This window comes from Dromiciops gliroides, chromosome 2 (genome assembly GCF_019393635.1).
Source record: "Dromiciops gliroides isolate mDroGli1 chromosome 2, mDroGli1.pri, whole genome shotgun sequence".
In the NCBI taxonomy this organism is placed as follows: Eukaryota; Metazoa; Chordata; class Mammalia; order Microbiotheria; family Microbiotheriidae; genus Dromiciops; species Dromiciops gliroides.
This window is the reverse complement of record NC_057862.1, coordinates 512,402,501-512,424,660: the sequence shown is the minus strand read 5'-3', so window position 1 is coordinate 512,424,660 and position 22,160 is coordinate 512,402,501. Positions and strand designations below refer to the sequence as shown.

General features: G+C 36.4%; 1 protein-coding gene across 1 annotated transcript in view; it reads left to right on the top strand.

Moving 5' to 3' along the window:
• The window catches only part of CSMD1 (CUB and Sushi multiple domains 1), a 2,580,735-nt gene that overhangs the window by 2,107,151 nt on the left and 451,424 nt on the right, over positions 1–22,160 (top strand). Inside the window, 1 exon segment of the mRNA XM_043985743.1 lies at positions 1,060–1,262. Within this exon segment, the coding sequence (XP_043841678.1) occupies positions 1,060–1,262 (203 nt within the window).

Here is a 22,160-nt window from a genome sequence, read left to right as displayed (position 1 = left end):
ATAGAGATGTCCCTATATTTCAACTACAGCTGTTGTCTGTAGGATATGTCACAACCTTAATATTTAAAACCCTACCTTGCCAACTCTCAATTAGTACCATGTTTCCCCTTTAAATGAGGCATTCCATTTCCATTCGGTTCCATATAACCATGCAATAATTGATTGTTACATAGGTTTGTTATTTTCTAAAATAATCTTGAGGTTGCATTGACAGTTTTGAAGGCACTATTTTATAGAGGAGAATGATAAATATGTGTTGTCATAATTTCTATTTTATAGATTTTTTCAAGTATGCTATAGAGATGGTCTTTTAAAAATAATGTCATGTGTTTTATGAAAAATAAGAGATTTTTTATTTCAAAACATAACACATGTAACCTGAAAGAAGTATGATTTATTTTTAATGTTCAGAATGTGCATCTGTTCTTAATGCAGCTACATTACTATTTATGCATAAGATATAATAAATGAAAGCTCTAGAAACCAGAAAATTCCTAAACTATAAATTTTCTTTGCTGTCACTTTAGCTAAACTCTTTTACATGTTTATGCCCTAACCCTCAGGATTATAGAACAGGGATAAAAATCAACTGCTGCATCTGAATTTTTTGCTTCTTGAGACACAGCAAGTCTTAAACTGTCATCAGTCAATCAAATTAAAACGTGAAATTATTACAGAAAAGGATGTTGGGGATATAATATATTCTTTCCAATATGTCGGTATTTCAATCATATTTATTTGGTTTTTTAAGTAAGTTAACAAAAACATATACAACAGCTGATCTGATCTTACAGATACAAAATGTGTTTCTGAGTGGGAAATAATCTCTTAGACATTATTTTCTCATGTTATATATGCTACCATCTAGTGGGGAACTGAGAAAACACTTAATGGCATATTGATTGCAGGTTTTTCTAGTTTATCTTTGCTTCATTGCAATGAGAAACACTTGGGAATGGCCCGTTCTAAAAGGTGGGAGTTTTTAAGATCTAAAATAGAGTTGTTTTCTCTTAAATTTATTACCCATGAATGTTTTGTGTTTTTCCTCTCCTTTTGCAGTCTCCATTTCATTGTTTTCGACACTGAAATGGCTCATGACATCCTCAAAGTTTGGGATGGTCCGATAGATAGCAACATTTTCCTGAAAGAATGGAGTGGGTCAGCTCTGCCTGAGGACATCCACAGCACCTTCAACTCACTGACCCTTCAGTTTGACAGTGACTTTTTCATCAGCAAGTCAGGATTTTCCATTCAGTTCTCAAGTAGGTGGAACTTTTGATTTTCTTTAAACATGGATTATGTTTGGGAAGAAGAGAGAGGTTTCTCTTTCATTTTTTCCTTTTTTTAAGTGTTGCATTAAACAGAGAGATTGTCCTGAGAGCTAATAATTTGAGCTTTTAAAACATTAGATTTGCCTGACAGACTCTGGTCACTGGCAGAGAAGCACCTATAATTTACCCCAGTAATTATAAGACCATAAATGTTCTTGTTAATTTGTGGATATCAGAATTTAGATCTGAGTTCCTGGACACAGATTGGAATCTCATATTACACGAAATTGTTAAGTATTAAGATTTGTCTTTGGCACTTCCTTCTGTACTCACCTTGCCCAAATCACAGATCCTTCCCAGGTACTATTCCATCATATTATGGTCGAATTCTCTGATCTGGAACTCACACACTGCCCTTTGATATTTAAAAAGAGTTATCATTTTCTCCATCTTGCCCACCTTAAGGTAATGTATTCAGTCTCTTGTTGGCTTAGGGTTCAAGATATGAATAATGAATAACTTAATAAATAATCTACATTAATAGTCGATACCATGTTCATTTCAATGATGCATTTCTAGTAATTACTCAAATCATAGGAATTTCAGGAGGATGAAAGAAATATTTTCCTTGAGAACATTTTAATAATCCTGGAACACTGGACTTCTTCAAAGTTCAGGTCTGATCATCTTATCTTCCCTACTCAATAAATTCCAGTGACTCCTTATCACCCTTAGAATCAAATATAAAACCCTCCATTTGGTGTTCAAAGCCCTTCATAATATAGCACTCTATGACCTTTCCAACCTTATGACTCCCTCACAAACTCTATGATCCAGTGACACTGACCTCCTTGCTGTTTCATCCACAAGACACTCTTTTTCCCAGCTTGGGGCATTTTCTCTGTCCCCCTTCCCATGCCTAGAATTTTTCCTTCCTCATTTCAATCTCCCATCATCCAGGACTTCCTTCAAGTCCCAGATAAAACCCTATCTCCTACAGGAAGTCTTTCCTGACCTCCTTATTTCTAGTGATTTTCCTCTTCCTTATCTCCAATTTATCCTGTATATACATTGTACATAGTTGATTAGATTTTTTTCTCCCCCTTTAGAGTGTGAGCTCCTTGAGAGCAGGCACCTTCCCCCCCTTTCTTTGTATCTCCAATACTTAGCACAGTACCTAGCACATAGGAGGTACATAATAAATGGTTGTTGACTGATGAGAGTCAGGAAGACCTGAGTTTAAAATCCTGCCTCAGACACTCCACTAGTTGTGTGACTCTGGGCAAATCACATTAAATATCAGCCTCAGTGTCCTCAATTCCATTTTTTTTTTGTTTACTCATGTCTTTTGGTGACACCATTTGGGGTTTTCTTGGGAAAGATACTGGAGTAGTTTGCCCTTTTCTTCTCCGGCTCATTTTACATATGAGGAAACTGAGGCAAAGAATGTTAAGCCTATGGTCACAAAGCTAGTAAAAATGGGAGTTCAGATTTGAATTCATAAAGATGAATTTTCTTGATTCCAAGCCCATTGTTCTAACCACTGTACCACCTAGCTTCCCTAATAATCTGCAAAAAAGGGAATAGCAATAGCTTTTATCTCAGGGCTTTTGTGAGGCTCAGATGAGATAATAAATATCTTTGCAAATCTTAAATCACTGTATAAATTCTGGCTATTATGTCACACAATCAGTTCTAATTTAATACCAAATTGAATTACATTTACACATGGTTTAAATCTGACAGGTCACTTGTGAGCCATATTTGTGATAACATACGGAACTTACCCTAGGCATTTAAGGTCCATGATGCTTTGGAAAGTTAATATGAATCAAATGATGTTCTCTATACCTGCTCCTTACGGTTTTGTAGGGCCAAATTTTTTTTTAAAGTCATCTGGGGAAATAGAAGAGAAGGAAATCTCTCCCTATGGCTTTCCTTGATTCTCTGTCAAAATTGGAATTATGTTGCATTTAAGCAAAAACTGACTTCCACTTAGTGGATGACCCACAAAATAGCTGGCATTGGCACTTGCCCACTTATCTATATGATCAGGAGAAATAGTTTACAAATGCCTAACTTTATAGCTATAAAAAAAGCTACAGATATTGGGGCAGCTATGTCAGTAGAGAGGTCAGGACAACTTTGTGAATATAACTGACTTTTTCTGTGATAAGGGCCCAGGAACTGACATTTTCAACTCTTGTTCGGTTGTTTTCAGTCACATCCAGCTCTTTCTGACCTTATTTGAGGTTTTCTTGGCAAAGAGTAGTTTATCATTTCCTTCTTCAACTCATTTTACAGATTGAAAAAACTGAAGCAGTGTTAAGTGACTTGTTCTGGGTTACACAGCTAGTGAGTTCCTGAGGCCAGATTTGAACTCAAGATTTTGAGTCTTCTTGTCTCCAGTTCTGGCACACTCTCCACTGTGCTACCTAGCTGCCCTGACATTCCTACAACCCATTCTCTTTTATACATTCCATTCAACAACAAGAGGCACTAAGAAAAACTCCAACCTGTCTCCGATGTACTCTGAGAGCTGCTGCCTTTGTCTTCTAGCTCTTTCCCTTTCTGTCCTACCTACTGGGATAGGTTCTCCTTTCAGGGCACTCTAACCACAAGAGAGCTGCATCAGGTAGTTGACCACACAAACGTGGCTTTAGTTTATTTAAACAGTTTATTTAACCATACTCATAGAACAAAAGGAGATTATATATGCATAATATATAAACAAAAATATACATATACTCTAATGGGATGGACATTTAAATAACCATATGCAAACAAGATAAATGATAGATAGACAGGTAGATGGATGATAGATGAATATATGATTCATTAAGATAATCAACAGAGGGAAGGCACTAGAATTAATGAGCACCAGGAAAGACTTATGAATGTGTATATGCATATATGCACACATACATATAAATGACAAGTTTCAAACAACAGTTTTTCACTTGCTTAGACTAAGCCTCTCTTAGCCACTACCAACAGGAACCAGCAAATGTACCCAGTGCTCACTTTAGCATAAAAGAAGTACAGTCAGAACAAAGGACCTAACCTGTGCTTCCAAGGAAGCTAGGATTCTAAGAGGTGCAGGTGATAAACGAGTACATTCGGAAAATAGAGGACTGCCTGTGTAAGGAGTGTAAAAACACTAGGATGGGAGGAAGAATGTCAAGTATGCCAAACAGCAAGCAGGCCTTCATGCCTGGCAAGGTGAGTGAATAAAAGGGATTAAAATGAAACAAGAATGGAAAAGTAAGTGGGAGCCAGATTGTAAAGGCTGCCATACTGAGAATTTTGTATTTATCCTACTAGACATATAAATTAATAACTTTTCTCCTTTAACAATAAATTCATATTAACTAATTTTCTAAACAACATAAATGATTAACAGCAGGAAGAGAAACCAGCCTTAGAACTGGCCCAAGACCCACCTCTGACCCATACTGACTCTGGGACTTTGGGCAAGTCATTTAAAATCTCAGTGTCCTAGGAAACTGTTCAAAAATAGAAATTTCAGACCAGGTGCTCAACTACAATGATAAAGTGGTTTTCCTCAATGGAAGTTCCTTATACCAATGAAATCACAGGTCCTTTACAAGTATGTGTGTGTGTGTGTGTGTGTGTGTGTGTGTGTGTGTGTGTGTGTGTGTGTGTGTGTGTGTGTTTAAAGACCGGCTCTATGGTATAGAGAGCTCCCAGTTAGGAAACCCTTTCTGGATCTCTCAACCAATGAAAACTGGCTATTACTCTAAACTATAGTTTACCTGAGGACACTAAGAAGTTAAGAGATCTGGTGTCATATAGCCAGAATGTGTCACCCATGAAATTTGAACCCAGGTTTCTTTGATTCTCAGGCTACCTCTGTATCCACTACCTCATGTGTCCTCTCTTATAATATGTCTATTTCTTTTAAAATTAAAAAAAAAAAAGATGTCCTTAAGGTGGATGAGTAATTAGCATTGTGGCAAACCCCTTTAAATGCTGATTATCTTTAAATGGTTCTTGATTATATTTTGACACCTATGCCTTTGCTAAATAGAAGGAAAGTGAGTTGTTTATTGTGAAGGAACATATGGTGGTTTTTTTCCATAGCTACTACCTTACCTCTTTCTTCCTAGAAAGTTGTTTTATGTTCTGTTTCTTTTTATTCTGAAGGCTTCCCCATCAACAGATCAGAAAATCACAGATTTCAAAGGGGTATTTTCTTCTTATGTGACTCAGGGCAAATCACTTAGCCTCTCCAGCCTTAAGCTTTCTAATTGAAAGAATAAGACGGGATGGATTTGATGGTTTCCAAAGTCCTTTCTAGGTCACAATCTATAATCTTGTGTAAAGGGTTGTATGTGGAGTAGGGTAGTAGGTCTAGTAATGTGGAAGGTGATTTCCAATAAGCAAAAGCTTCAGTTCTATGACCAAACTAATGAGAATTCGTCCCTGCTTAATCCTTACTCCCTCATTACTCCATCTTTTTCATATAGCTAACCAAGTGAAGAGTTCTTCACCATACTAAAGGCTAATCTAGTTTCTAAAGAATAGAAATATAAGAAATTAAAATAGGATTCTTTATTCCTGGAATTGTGACAAGACCACCACCCTGCATCAAAATGGTGATGAGATCAATCTTATAACTCATTTGCAAAAAGATCCTAGGTTTACTCATTTCTAGTAAAATGTATAGCAGAAAAGATATATACAGTAGGAAGATGGGGCTAAAGTTCACAAGAGAAAGAACTTGTACATAGCGATATGAAGAGAAATGCAAGTGGACAAAAGTATAGGCTGCAACTTACAAGGAAAATGAAATATAGCAGCAAAGATAGTCTTTTTCAGAGTTTCATTGAACTGATTTTACTGGGGGTGTATTGAAAGTTCTGGTTAGACACAGAGAACAAGACAATTCACAAAAAGGCCAGCCCTTAGAAAGATTGAAAGCTGAGAGTGATTGAGACAGACTTCAAGAGGCAGAGAGAGTAAACGCTGTCTATCAGAAACGAAAAGAAGGTGGATTCATCCCCATTCTTCAATTTTGCTTTTAGGAAATTTATAAAAGTGGGAAAAAGTAAAAAAGGCATATTCTAAGTTCCTCACTAAGCTAATAAAACAGGCTGAACCAAAAAATGCAAAGAAATTATTGATTTACTTGGTTTCCAATTTTTTCAGGTTTAAGAGTTAAACAGGTTAAATACCATCATCCCTTTAGGGAGCTGGTCTGCTTGGACTTGGCTTTCTATTGCCTAAGGTTGTTATCTTATTCTGGTGGCGGGGTGAAGGATGGGGTGAGGGATCTATATTATCTATCTTTCCTTCTATCTATCTATCTATCATTTATCTATCTATTATTTATCCAGATCTAATATATCTATATTATCCACGCTCTCTTTATGAGTATTCCTGTCTCTAGACAGTTGTGCTTGTCTAGGATATCAGAACTCTTCCTTTGCTTTTGGAATATACAAATGGTATTGCTACCTACTTTTTTTTTCTTTTTGTCAACTGTGGTGAAGAAGAAATGTGTACCCTATCCTACAGAAATTAATACTTCTTCCCAAGTCTCTAACTACAGGCATCATTAATTAGAGTGAACCTCTACCTACTCTTATCATTAATCACACCAGACAAGGATTTGGAAACTATGAGTTTTTCCTCTACATAGAGGGGGAAGCACATTCATTTCTAACTACTAACAGCAATGGTAATCAGTTGTGGAACAAATCATAGGAAAACAGACATGTAACAGAGAAAGGACTCAGTCAATAAAATATGTATAAGTTCCATCCTTTCATGTGACAAAGAGGAACTAGAAGACCATTGTCTATTGGTTTAGCAGGTATATGTTACCTGGGCTGAGTGGAGATAGGGAAAAGAAAAACTACCTTTGGCTGTTCTACAGTCTCATCAACATCATCATCAGTTCTCAGCTTGGGAAAAGGACTACTGTTTAGCCTCCTCCTCCCATCCTTGGTAATAGGAGTTTGCAGGATTGTCATTGAAGAGGACATTATAGCTAACATTCACCAATCAGGCATAGTCTGCTGAGCTTCCTTCCTTGTGATGTAAACCATCAAGATGAAAGATTTTCCTTCTCTATTCTAAGTTTCTTTCTCTTAGAAGCCTCCAAAAACAAAGTAAAAAAGCCAACTTCAAAGAAAACACCAAACTACTGAACCCTGCAATAGCCTCAGCTTGAATTTTCCTCATGCATAACAGAACTTATAATAAAGATGCTATATTAATGAAACTTATCTTTTCTCCTTATTTTTATGTTTTTTTGCCCTGAAATGCAAACTATATAAAATATCATTAGTATTCCTTGACTTTCACAACATAGAAATTAGTAGGCTTCTTCTAATATATCTCTTTCTGCTCAGATTGGGGTTTACAGACATTTATTTCCTTTAAATATAAGCAAGTTAGCTTATACATATGAAAGGTATAACAGTTAAATAATTTCTTTGTGGTCCAGGAGAACTTGTTGTGGGAAGAAGAAAGGTATGCCTTATAGGGACATTAGTAGACTTTGTTCTGCCTGAGGTTGTCTGGGGAATTGTTGTTTGATATTGCATAGTTTTTCTGGGCTTAGTTTCCTTTGAATCTGGGTAGGTTTGGCTGCAGAATTGTCGATTTATTCAGTATATCTTTGTGATCATCAAGGGCTTCAATAATTAGGCCTACTTTTTTTTTTTTTTTTAGTGAGGCAATTGGGGTTAAGTGACTTGCCCAGGGTCACACAGCTAGTAAGTGTCAAGTGTCTGAGGCCGGATTTGAACTCAGGTCCTTCTGACTCCAGGGCTGGTGCTCTATCCACTGCGCCACCTAGCTGCCCCATTAGGCCTACTTTTAACAGGAGGATTGCCCCTTTTAAGAATGAAAATCAATGGGAATGACAGAGGAAGCCTTCCATTTTCTTTATGAGGTTACCATGTCAATCTTTCCCACTTCTAGACACTTAGATCAAATTCGATATTCAGATTAGCTCCTTCAGGACCATGATTATGTTTTCATTTTGTTTTTCACGGATGCTCCAGATGGCAGTGCCCTGTATTTGTATTTTTCTTATATTCCTATCCTATTCCATGCTATAATAGGGTTTTTGGTTTATTTGGAGGAACAAAAGTCATGAAGATATCCTTTAATAAGACATATTCTCTATCAAATGTTATAGTTATTTGTGCATATGTCCTATCTCCTTAATAAACTCAAAGCCACCATGATAATATTTAATACAAAAATCAGCCCCCTATCCAAGCTTCCCATCTTTCTCAGTGCCTAACATAATGTTCTAGACATAGTAGGCATGAAAAATGTTCGTTGAATTTTGAATGTGTGATTTTGTGATTATGCAAATATCCCATTTAATGAGAATTATTTTATTTTTATAACTCATTTTTCATCAGAGACTTAGGACATTGTGAAGAAAATTAAGAAATTCATTCATCTTTGACTTAGTTTTCATCTAGTCTTGATCTGTTATAATGACCTTATAGTTGGGTCCCTATTAGTTCAAATAATAAATCTATTAAGTGACTGAATTATTTGAATGCCCATTATTTTATAATTATATGTAAAATATAGTCATTGGTTCAATGGATATAGTAAGTGCAAATTCAAATAATGCAACCACTTTACCGTACTCATTATTCATAATAAGACCTGGCTATATTTTAACACAATTGTAGTTTAGTAAAATTTTACCTCCTTAAAAGAATCAAGAGTCTCTTTGCTTTTTAATGAATCACTCCTCACTTTTCCCAATTTAACAAGACTGTGTCTACTTTAAAATAGATTATATTATGAATAATTACCATTAGTGTTGTTTTTTATTGTTGTTATAAGTTCAATCATGAAAATCCCACCATTTAAGCAGATTGGTTGTAGGGCATGTTTTTCAGTCATAGTAATTCATAAAGACCATCTATCAAGTCAGAGAAATAATTATCCACTCTCAAAATCCAAGTTTTGTGGCCTTGAGGCGCTGCTCCTGAGCAACCCGAGGCTAGAGGATTCTCTCATATCCAGGCATGGAGTCTGATCTTGGGTCAGTCTTAGGGAGTTAGGCTCTCTGTTCTCATACTCATGGGCTCATTAAAAGCCTTTCCCTATCACCCCCAGAGACAATTTTACTTATTGTTCACATCTAGTGCCACCCCAAAAAGCAGGATTAAGGAAGAGGGTGTACTCAATGTGTAATATGAATAACATAAAAGAGAAGTCATTTATTCCTACAAACACATAAAATGTTAAAAAATAAAGATTCCAAACTATGCATTAGCAAAATAGAATCTTCAAAGACAATAATCTGCAGAGTATAAAGCAGATTGTGATATTGCTGATAAGGCATTTATTATTACATCTTGGTTCTGTGTATTTTCTCTACCCCCAACAGAAACTTTCATTGAACCTTGTACTTATCCATTTCAGCAGTAAATATTTCTTCATCTGCTAAAACTAACTCTTCCTGCATCTGCTACTCCTCTCATTGAACTCATCACCATCTACGAACCTACAGAGTTTTTCTTTGAGACTAGGCATATACACTTTTAGAAATGTGTTCAGTCACCTGTTCAGAAAAGAAACAATTAGCAGGAAAAAAAAAAAAGAAGAAGCTAGAGCCAATCTCTTCCATGCTCCACATAGAAATAAGGGCATAGGAGATGACCCCTGAATAAACTTAATTTATTGAATTGTTGTTCCTTATGGGTACAACAATTTGCCTTACTTTTGAACAGATCCTAATAGTTGCATTTTGTAACTAACTGGAGTCAAAATCTTGCGTTGAAATCATTTATAAAATGCCTTAGAGTTGCAAAGTATTTTACAAATATCATATCAATTTATCCTCATACTAATGATAGGAGGTAAGTGCTCTTCCATTTCACTGCCATTTGTCCATTGCTCTTTGTGACCACTAAATTCACATTAAAAAATTAAAATAAAATCAGCTTTGAGATTGACCATGAAAGTTCTCCATAATATGGTTGTATTTGCAATTGAGAGAGAAAAAAATTACATTTTATACTTGTTTAAAATATTTTAAGTACAAATGATTAATTTACATAGTATTTTTTCAATTTGAATTGCAAGATGAAATATTCTTACTTTTGAAAGTAATGGAAAAGGGAGGAAAAATACCAAAAGCCTAATAAAATGGTAAATTTGGCTGTCAACCAATGCTTTGTAAAATAAGGTTTTTAAAAAAGAAATACTTTTGGGGCAGCTAGGTGGCACAGTGGATGGAGCACCGGCCCTGGAGTCAGGAGTGCCTGGGTTCAGGTCTGGCCTCAGACACTTGCCGCTTACTGGCTGTGTGACCCTGGGCAAGTCACATAACCCCCATTGCCTCACTAAAAAAAAAAAAAAAGAAAAAGAAATACTTTTATATTAGCTTTGACTATCATAATCTTCTATGGTAAATGTGTTTATTCCTTATTGGAACAGGGCATCTTTAACTAGAAGAATGCAAATTGTGAAGACTCATAAGACGTTTAGATGCTATTAAAGGTCCATTGTCTTGCCAGCTCAACATAGCATGTAGAACATGAGGACGTGAACTGACTAGTATGATTATGTTAATTGTAATCAGCCCTACACTTTTCATTAAAACTTAATTAACATTTAATCATGTATTTAAAAAAAAGAAAATGGAGTTTAGCATACAAAATTGACCTTTTTTCTGGGGGTTGAATACACTTATGCTACATGTTACATACCAAGATTGTCAAACAGTGCATTTCCCAAGAAACAAAGGATAGAAATAAAAAAAAAAGGTACAACATTTTGTTGGGGGTCTTTTCCTTATAAATTCAGAATACTTTTGTAGTCTTGGACTTTTGTAGTCCCGGACTTTGAGAATTAATACTGCTTTCTAAATCAACATCCTAGTGCTAATGCAACATGTGTATCCATTATTTATTATTATTATTATTATTATTTTACTTTATTGAATTATAAGGCTGGTGGTTATATTTTAGCCAAAAAAAAAACCCTATTACAGTCAAAATAAGGGAATATGGTTCATGAATGTAATGTATTCAGGGAGATGTCAGAAGTGCCAGCTGCCAGACAGAGTAACCAGGAAGCAAAAGAAGCAACTAGGATGCCTAGTGTCTTCAGTGGAGGAGTTCTGAGCCATAAAATGGGTACCTTCTGGCTCAAAACAATTTGATCAGTTTCTACGAGTCCCCTCAGAAAGGGTAGGGGGTGAGCCAGTGCAGCTGGGAGGCAGCAACGACTGGTGGGGAAAGGGCTGCCAGCTGGCTGGGATTATAAGAGATAGGTTAGGTACAGCTGTGTCCAGAAGCTGGGAGGGGGGGGGGAAGAGGAAAGGAAAATAAGCAAGTCATTGTTTTGCTTTTAAATAGATTTTACACTCCTAAAAGCATACCCTTTCCATAAAATAGCCTTCAGGACACAGTATATTACAATCACATTTAAGCTGTGAAAAACTGATTAAACAGCATGACTTTGATTTAAATCAAAATTAAATTCAACAGGTCCTAATTTTATGTACTTATTTTTGTAGAAATATGAATTTATACTTTATCAAATAATTTAACATAGTTGCGAAACTCAAAGAGATTTTTCGAACAGCTTGAGGTAGAGGGAACTGGAGGCAAGAGAATTGGTTTAAATCTGGGCTTTGTAAATTGTGAGAGGCTGTAAAGTACAAGAAGAATACAGAACATTTGGAATAAGAAGATCTGAGCACTGATTCTGGCTCTGTCCATTCCCCCGCCTCCTCCTTTTTTCCCCCTGAAATCAAGGTTTATTTTAATTTCATAAGGAAATCACAAATTTCTGAATTACATGAAAGACATGATTGAGAAAACTGTAGCCTGAATTTCAGCCTGGCACTTAAGAAACTGTGGTGGTTTGACTCTTAGAAGGTCAGAACCTTGGGGAGCAGCCCTGGCTGCATCTGCCCATCAGGTCTGCCCACAGTTTTCCATGACATTTTGGGAAAACATTCTCCAATAGGTTACATTTCATCTGATTTGGATCAACACTGACTCAGGATAGAAACTAGGTTAACAACCAGATTCTGGCCTATTGCTATGAAATGTATTAATTTGTCTCTATAGCATTTTATAAACAAAGAAAGGTATAAAAGCAGGCATATAAGTCATTTTATCTTAGCTTTCTCATTTGTAAGATGTAGTAATTGGATTAGCTATCTGAATTCCTTTCCAGATCTAACTCACAATCAGATGATCTCACAAGGTTCCAGTTTTCTCAGTGGTAAAAGGATGGAACTGGGTCAGATGATGTCTTTCATTTGAATAGTGTGACTGCTGTCATATACATTTTTTTATTTGATCTTTAAAATCCTCTGGGCTAGATAAGGGAAGTATAATTATTCCCATTATATAGATGAAGAAACTAAGGATCAGAGAAGTTAACAACTTGTTCAAAGATTAATTGATCTCTTTTCAGTTCTATGAATTGTAGTTGTTTGATATCTGTGCCCTCTAAACAAACATCATGGAAAATTATTTGCCCTTTCTATACCTGATATACCTCATCTGTAAATTAGCACAGTTGGACAAAATGGCTTCCAAGGCAGCTAAGTGACATAATGGATAGAGTGCTGAGCCTGGAATCAGGAAGACTTGAACTCAAATCCCACCTCCAATGTCTACCAGCTATGTGACCCTACTCAAGTCACTTAATCTATGTTTGTCTGAGCATTCTCAGTTGTTAAATAAGGATAAAAATAGGAACTACCTTTGTTTTAAGGACCTAATAATAATAATAATAATAATAATAATAATAGGGGCAGCTAGGTGGCACAGTGGATAAAACTTGGGGCCTGGATTCAGGAGGACCTGAGTTCAAATGCCACCTACTATATGCATACAGGATATTTAAATACCTTACTATTGTCACTATAGAAGCAAAATTAGATAGGACTAAAGGCTATTTTGTGTTTCTGTAAATTCCATGGCTGCTTTTGATAGAAAAAGAAAGTCATCACTTAGTAACTAGTCTTCTAGTAATAAGGCTCTCTGAAACCAGGTAGACTGAAACTTTTGGACAGCATATATATAGTCTATCAGGATGTATGGAATGTTCAAGCAATAGCTGGTGTGAGGACTTGCTGAGCCCTTTTCAAAGCTGTTCATCCACCTTTGGTATCTACCTATCACCCAACTCTCACCTGTGGCTCCAAGAAGCTGTGACATGTACAATGGCCACAGGCTAGTAAAACTGTCTTGGCAAATAGGCTAAACCAAGTTGAGAGTAACTGAGAGGCCCCAAACCCCTCAGTAAGTTAGGGAGCTGTTTACCCCAAACATGTGAAGATAATCCCTATCCTCCTTACCCTGAAGCCCCTGTGGAATGGACAGATGAGAACAGTTTGTTTCAAAGGCCATGAAGGTAGCTGAAGCAGATGTACAACGCTTAGAGCTTGGTCAGACATCAAAGATGCCAAAAATGCTACTGCATCCTAGGCCATCATCGATTGTCTTGACTTTTGTCTTGTCATTGGACTTCAATGATTCTGGAAGAGAAAGGGTGATCACTTTTTCCAACTCTATCACACTTAAATCAAGTTCATGCACAAGTAAAGACATCACCCTGTAATATCATTGATCCTCTTCAAAAATGAGGGACAAACATCAAAAATATAGCCTATCATTGGTCCTATATATTAAAGTTTTCCAGTTGGGTAGGACCTCTTAGATATATAGAGGTAATTGAAACTTCATAGGTCATCTAAGCACAGCTGTATCTGAACAAGAATCCTCTCCATAGTATCCATAATAGATGATAATCCAGTCTTTGCCAAAAGACTTCTAATGTTGCTTCTGAGTCAGTTCCTTTCGATTTTAAACAGCCCTAATAACAGGCAGTTTCCCCTTACAATAAACTGAAACCTGCACCCCTACAATTTCTACCTTTCTTTTTGTTTGTTTAAACTTTGGAAACAAGAAGAAAAAAAATCTAACCGTTCTTGAGCTTTGATGGATGAGTCTCCTGGAAGAAGAGGAGCAACCCCACCCCAACTCTACCTTACACCTTCTGCTAGTTGTTGTGCCTGCTGTATATCTAAGTATATTGGGGTAGCAGGAATCCTGTAATCTTTTGGCCCTGAGAAGCAAACACTGGGGGGGCAGCTAGGTGGCACAGTGAATAGAGCACTGGCCCTGGATTCAGGAGGACCTGAGTTCAAATCCGGCCTCAGACACTTGACACTTACTAGCTGTGTGACCCTGGGCAAGTCACTTAACCCTCATTGCCCCACCAAAAAAAAAAAAAAAAGATGAGAAGCAAACACTGGTGAACCCACAAAATAATCATAGTTTCACTTGGCTCCACAATGTACAAATCTGATGATAATGACTTCTACGTAATAAAAATACAATGCTTGATAATAATCATAAAAAATATTAGGCACACAAATATTTCTTTTAAAATGTTGGCAGCAAATTGCCTCTCAGGCTCAGTTGTACACTTCTGTACTGCATCTATGTGAATGAATGTGTGTGTATGTATGTATGTGTGTGTGTGAGAGAGAAAAGAAATGCATTCATTCTTTCATTCATATTCTATGTCAGAAACCTTTAGATTTAATTAATATGGATATTATGAATTTAAAATTACAGTTGAATACAGGCTAATGAAATGCTATGCTTATGAGTAGCTTATATGTCATTGTTGAAAGTTAATCACAATTTTCCAGCATAGTGGACAGATCTTAATAGTAGTTATCATTACTGGAAATGAAAGGTATCTGACAATGAAATCTTTCTAATTCCCTATTAAAATTCAATTCAAGGCCATTGTTGTTTGTCCTTCAGTTTTGAAGACCAATGACATCACAATGTTAGTCTGGGTCCAGTGTGTTCAGCTGTAGCTGATCAAACCAATATGAGTTTGGAAATTGCTACCAGAGACCAGGCACAAGGAGTACATTAGAACATTTAGAATGGAAATAGCTCTGAATTTGCACTCCTCATGTTTGTGCTTTGTGCTTCTAAGATTCTGCTTTGCCTATGGAGCATAGCCCCTTCTTTAATGCAGATATACATTCCTCAAACACTATGCCAGTGTTTCCTGTGTCTCACAGTCAATACTAAATTTCTTCAGAGATACTTTGAGAGTGTCCTTATACCACCACTTCTTTTGACCACCATTTGAGTACTTACCTTATGCAGGTTCTCCATAAAAATGTAGGTAAGCGTGCATTTGGCATCCGAATTACAGAGCCATCCCATCTGAAAAAAAGTTTGAATGTTTGGCAGTACGGTTAGGCAGTAAAATTTAAATGCCTGGAGAGTATATTACCAAGGTTAGTGAACTTATACACAGCATTCAAAATTTCTCCATTTACTCTGACCAATGTTTCTACATATGGATGCTGGCTGGTGGAGGACCTCTGTTTTCTTTGTGTTCATTGTCAAGCCAAAATTAGCACAGACAGCAGAGAATCAATCCATACTCTGTTACATCTCAGCCTCAGAGGCTGCATTGAGTGCATAATCATCTGCAAACAAAAGTCTGGCACCAACCCCCACCCCCACTCCCTCCACTTTGGTCTTGGATTGTAGTCTTTTCAAGTTAAATAGTTTGCCACCAGTGTGGAAGGTGATATTGATGTCCTTTTCATACTTGTTAGCATCCAACAACATTGTGGGAAAACAACATGCTAAAGGGCATGAGAGCAAGCACACAACTCTGCTTCACACTGTTGGCACCTGGGAAATTCATCCAGAACCTGTGTAAGCATGCCTTCATGAAACTGGCATACAATGCTGATGAACTTCTCTGAACAACCGAATATTGCTATGATTTTCTAGAGACCCTTATAACAAACAGCATCAAAGACCTTGGTCAAGTTGACAAACATTTTATACAGACATCTGTTCTTCTCCTGGCATTTCTCTTGGAGTTGTCAGGCAGCAAACACCATGTTGACCTTTCCAGGACCCTTTCTAAAGTGGCAGGTGACCATCTTTCAGATGATTAATTGGATGATTAAGGAGGACTCTGGCAAAGATCTTGCCTGCAATGACTAGGAGAGATATCCTAGTTGTCACAGGATAGCCCTTTTCCCTTTCCCTTATAGATATGAACAATGGAGGTATCTTTAAGCTTTTGGTGAATAACTTTTTCTTGCCATATTATAAGAAACATTTCAGTCAGCTTCTTTATGAGCAATGGACCCCCTGCCTTGTAGAGCTCTGCTATGATGGAATCAGCACCAGGCACTTTGACTTTGAGAGGAGTTTGATGGCATTTAATACCTCTTCTTCACTTGGAGGTTAATTTACAACCTGAGGCATATGATCAGTGAGTGGTTCAGCATTGGTTGATGATGATTGTCAGTAGCTCCATCAGCACTGAATGTATCAGAGGTCTTTGGTCTATAGTCTTCAGGGCATCACAGAAGCATTTAGGATTATTGTTGTTAACTCAGAATTATATCTCATCTACATTTTTGAGGAGCCAAGAATCCTGCATCTCTCTAAACTTCACTTTCACTTATAGAGATAAATGTCGCCTTCTTAGAGACTAATAAGCTATCTTACTGATAAACCTTGAGGATTTTTGGTTTCTTTACCAGATTCTGACTTTCCCCATTGAATGGCCGGTGTTTAATAAATATTGATTTAATTGAATTGGTCAACACATGGAATTTTACTTATCTTTCCCATTGAGAAACAGAAATTTAGTTATTAAGTTGATTAGTAAAATGAACTGGAATTTTATAAATGATTTTGAAGATATTGCTGAATGTAATGGTTTGGTCTTAATTTTAGATTTGGAGGAAGTAAAATCTCTCTTGAACCTCAGACTCAAAGGAATTCTTTTTTGTTTGTTTTTGTCTTTAACTGTTGGACAAAGTATTAATTTTAACAGTATTTCTTGAACTAAACTATCAATGCCATTGATAGGTCCAAAGAACTTCTACTGAAATTTTGAATATTTTTTTGAATCTTCTAAGTAACAACATGTTTGGATGTTGACCACCATGAGCAACAATTCTCTGTAATAATGCTTGGCAGATATGATGAAAGTGAGATTATAGATTCAAATATGGTTTGTCAGTTTTAATGGTTTGGGGTATGTTTTTAAAAATACATTCTCATTGAAAGGAGGAGAGGTAGTGATTGGTCTAGTGTGTGATGCAAACTAGTATATGTAATTAATATTGGTTATTGTGGTTATTAGTAATATTTTTTCATATTTCTATGGCATGTAATAGTTTAAAAAGCACTTTATTTTAAGCCTATAAGGAATTTAGTTTGATTATTATAATCACCTTCTTATGAATGGGAAAATCAACCCTCAGAGTTTTTAACTAATGGAGAGATGTAAGTGGTACAGCCATCATTCACACTGCCTGCTGATTACAAGTCTAATGCACAGTCCACTATACCACAATGCTTCCCATTAAAAGCCCTTACATTTTTATGATAATTTATACTTTGCAAAATACACACAGACACACAGACATACAGACACAGACACAGACACACACCATCTCACCGTCCTCTGTAAGTTAGTTTAAGATACACTAGACATTTTTTACCTTAAATACAATTGTGGAAGAACCAGTACAATAAGCTATCATGCAATTTAGCTATGCAAGCAAGTCATTATTGTAGCTCTGTACCCCATTACGCACTTGTAGAATATAAGCTCTTTGAGAGCAGTTTTATTTTTTGTCTATGTATGCTCTTCAATTAACACAATATTGAAGATATGGTAATCCCTTGTACTAAACAGCTACTTGGTGAATTTAAATAAAATGCTTTCCCATTAATATGATAACTATTTGGAACTGGTAATTCACAAACTGAAGTAAAAAAAAAAAAGAAGGAACACTAAAATTGAGGAATTCTGGGATAAATTTTAACTGAAAATCAGCAACAAGAATTACCATGAGGCGTGTCTGTGGAATTCAGGCTGAGTTTTTTACTCAAAGACAAAGTGATCATGCCTCACTAAAATGGAATTGGTTTACATGTATTGTGAGATTTCTTACCTCAGTAAATTCGAGTGGCCCATTTAAATGATCATTAAGTACTTGATAAATGAACTGTACTCTGTTAACACTCTGGACACCTCAAGGAGGTCAATTGAGTTCAGTGGTATTTGATAATGATAGCATGTTTTAAGTAAGTCTAATGACTTACCAGTCCTCAAGTCTATGAATTGTATGTTTTAACAGACACAGCAAAAAAGGGTTTTCATGTTCTAGAGAACCATTAGCCTGCCTATCAAATGGGAAATCTTTTATTTACCTGAATTCATGTCTCTTTCTGCCCCTATAGCTCACCCATCCACAACTCCTACCCAGTGCCAGTATCCCTGTGTAATCCCCATTAAACTAATGGGTTCTCTAGGGAATAAATGTATCTTTGCTACCTAATGCTATTTCTGCAAAACCCTCATTAGCAAGGACAAGAGATTTGGGTTTTTTGTTTGTTTTGATATGTTTTTGTTTTTGCTTTTTTTGCTGAAAATAAAGAGATCAGTTCTGGTAGGAAAATGCTTCATCTAATTTTATAAGTTTTGCATAAAAGTTTCATGAAGAAGGCTGTCTGTTTTTCAAACTCCTACTAAAAAATTTCTGATTTCTGTGGGTCCTAAAAGACAGTTTTTCACTCTTTTGAATATCATGACCAAATATATATTTTTTCTAATGGGAAACATCTCAGAAGATAAATGACTTCTTTTGTAAAGAAATAAGTCACATGGCATATTTGAAATGTATTTGTGTTTGGGATGTTTAAAAGTATAGTTTTTGTCAAAAATCTTCCATTCCCATGCTTTTCCAGAGAGTTGACAAGCTTTCTATACCACAATGAAAATTGTATATAAATTCAATGAAGTTGAGTTCTTGAAGCACTTTGACATTTGGAGAGGCAAAAATGTTGATTTCAAGACTTTAATCATGTGAATGTTTATTGAAATCAAATTCAGATACTATATTTTTCAGACCAAGTTTTTTCTTGATCTTTCTCGTTTTTTTTTTTGTCAACCAGTGATGTACCGGGAGACAACATGGTATAGTGGGGAAAAGCAATGGGTTTAGAAACAAAATACCTAAGCTTAAATCCTGGTTGAAATATTTACTTCCTATGTAACATTGGTCAAGTTACTTCAACATCTCTGTATCTGCAAAATGAGGGAGTTGTAATAAATGAACTCTACGAATCCCTTCCAAATCTAAACCCCAGGAGTTACCTAGAAAATGCACCCTATATTGGCATGGGGTGAAAAGATTTGGCTGTGTTTTAAACCTTTAAACCCCTAATGTGTATGTAGCAAGAAGCTTTTAATTGCTAATACATTTTGATTATGCACAAGAAACTGTGTTAAGTGTTATGAGTTTAAAGTCAAAGGAGACTTTCCCCTCTGGGGGGGGGGGGGGAGAGAATGGGAATTTTACCCAGTTAAGTAAATAAAAGATAATCTGAGGAAGAGAATGAACTAATAATTAGTGGAGTGAAGAAACTCTTTCCCCAAGTGGTGATATTTGAGTTAATTTGAGGTGAGGATGGAGGCATCCTGGTAACAGGGACAGCATGTGCAAAGGGAAGAGTTGTGAGATGTCAAGCAACCACAAATAGGCCAGTTTGGCTAGAATATGGAGTGCATAAAGAGGAGTAATGTAAAATGAATATAGAAAGTCTGGCTGGAGTCAGATTATGAATTGTTTTAAATGTAAATTATCGGTCATTTCCTTATTATTGTTATGGACCTGGTTACCTCATTTGAATGGCCCTCGGTACCCAGAAGTTTTGTGGGGTAAATCAAAAGAACCCTCTCCTTGAGAAACTAAACCAAAGGACAGATATACCTAAAGAGATAAGTGGTAGCAGATGGGGACTGAGCTAGCTCCAGGACCACCACCCTTCATTCCAGTCTCCCCCACCCCTGGGGAGATAAGATTAGCTTTGGCTGCTGCCTTTGTGGTGGGAGGAGGAGAGAGATGGCTTCAGAGATCCGAAGCCACCCCTCACCCAACTCCGCCAGCCACCATCAGTGGGGGATGGTCCTCCCCCAATAAGGGAATTTTCCATAGTCAGATGATCACCCCCATAGGTCCTCTATATAAAAAGTATCTGCCTGTCTTCTGCTCCTGGAGATAGGTATCTCAGAGTCACGCATCTGTGCTATGCCTTCTCCCAATGAGAAGAAGTCCAAGGATTTCTCTCTTGCTTTCCTTTCACTAGCACCCTAAATAAACAATTATTTTATTCTAATTGGATTTGTGTCCAAGAGGGTGTAATTATTTAAAGAAGAATTCCTAAGGACCCCTACCCCTATCCCAAACCCCTACCCCTATCTCTAACCCCCACTTATTTCCCCATAACATTATGACCTTAAAGAATGTATGTACCTTTTATTTGTTTCCTTTTTTTTTTTTTTGTCGAGGCAATGAGGGTTAAGTGACTTTCCCAGGGTCACACAGCTAGTATGTGTCAAGTGTCTGAAGTTATATTTGAACTCAGGTCCTCCTGAATCCAGGGCCAGTACTTTATCCACTGCCACATATAACTGCCCCTTTTATGTACCTTTAAAAAAGTTCTATTCAGTGGGTGGATGAAGTAAATTCATTCATTAAATCAGTCAATCACTAAGTATTTAACAAATAACTTCATTGTTTTAGGGGTTCTGCTACACCCAGGGGATATAAATATAGTGGTTGAAGCAATCCTTAGTGATAAGGAGCTTGCCATTCTAATAGGGAGAGACATTATTCACAATAATGTACAACCAATGTAATCCTGAGGAAGGCAGGTGCTCTGGTCCAATGCCTATAGAGCTGAATCCAGGGTCAGGACCCAGAAATAAAACAATTTTGCCATTTACCTACTTGATAGGAATGTTATGAAAGTTAATGAGATAATGCTTTTGAAATGCTTTAGAAATAATGGAAGGAAATTTCTCTACAAATTCAAAATACTATTGCTATTATTGTTATGACTTGAGAATATGAATAAAAAAGTATAATAAATCAGTTATTATATGAAGTTTTGTATCCTACTCAGCAGTTAGTAAAACCTCTAGGCTGGAAAAAAACTTGCATTCAACTTAGCTGGGACAATGATCATTCTCTAAGTGTATTTTTATGGAAAACAATGAGATAAGCAAGCCAGTACCCATGTTTTGAGTGATAGCTCCATTAGCTTCACCACAGATATAATGTTTTAACCACTTGCAGATTAAATACCCGATCTGCTACAGAAATAACAAGCCAGATTGAACAACTTGGTTTTCCTAGATGCAGTAAAATTACATGGTGATAGTATCATATCTTTAAGTTCAGAAAAGCATTCCTCCACTGGAGGAAGTCTTTGGATTTAGAATTTAACTGATCATTGACAATCTTGGGGAGAACAGTTTCAATAATTAGAAGCCAATTTGTGAAGTATAAATATGTCAGGGAGTGGAATGTAGCAATACAAAAAATTCTTTCCAAGAATTTTTGGTGAGGGGAAGGATAGAGATAGGATGGTTGTATCCAGGGAATGGCAAGGTCAAATGGAAATTTTCTATAGATAGGAAGACCTGGAAAATAATTGACCAAACTCTTAAAGGAAATGGAGTAGATAGCATCATGGGCATGATAGAAGAGTCAGCTAAAAAAGTAGAGCATTTTTCCTCTGAGACTCAGGAGAAGAGAGATGAAGATACAGAAGAGATTTGATCACAAAGTAGAAGAAATAAGGGAATGAATGATAAATGCATTTCTTAATAAGTGCTGGGGATATAACAGAAAAAATATGATATCTCCTCATGATTAAGGAGCTCATATTTTAATATGGAAGACAACACATATAGAAGGTTTCAGATGGAAGTTAGTTCATTAGGGTGCAGCAGCAAAGAAGATGCCTCTTTAATGTCATTTCAATTGTTACA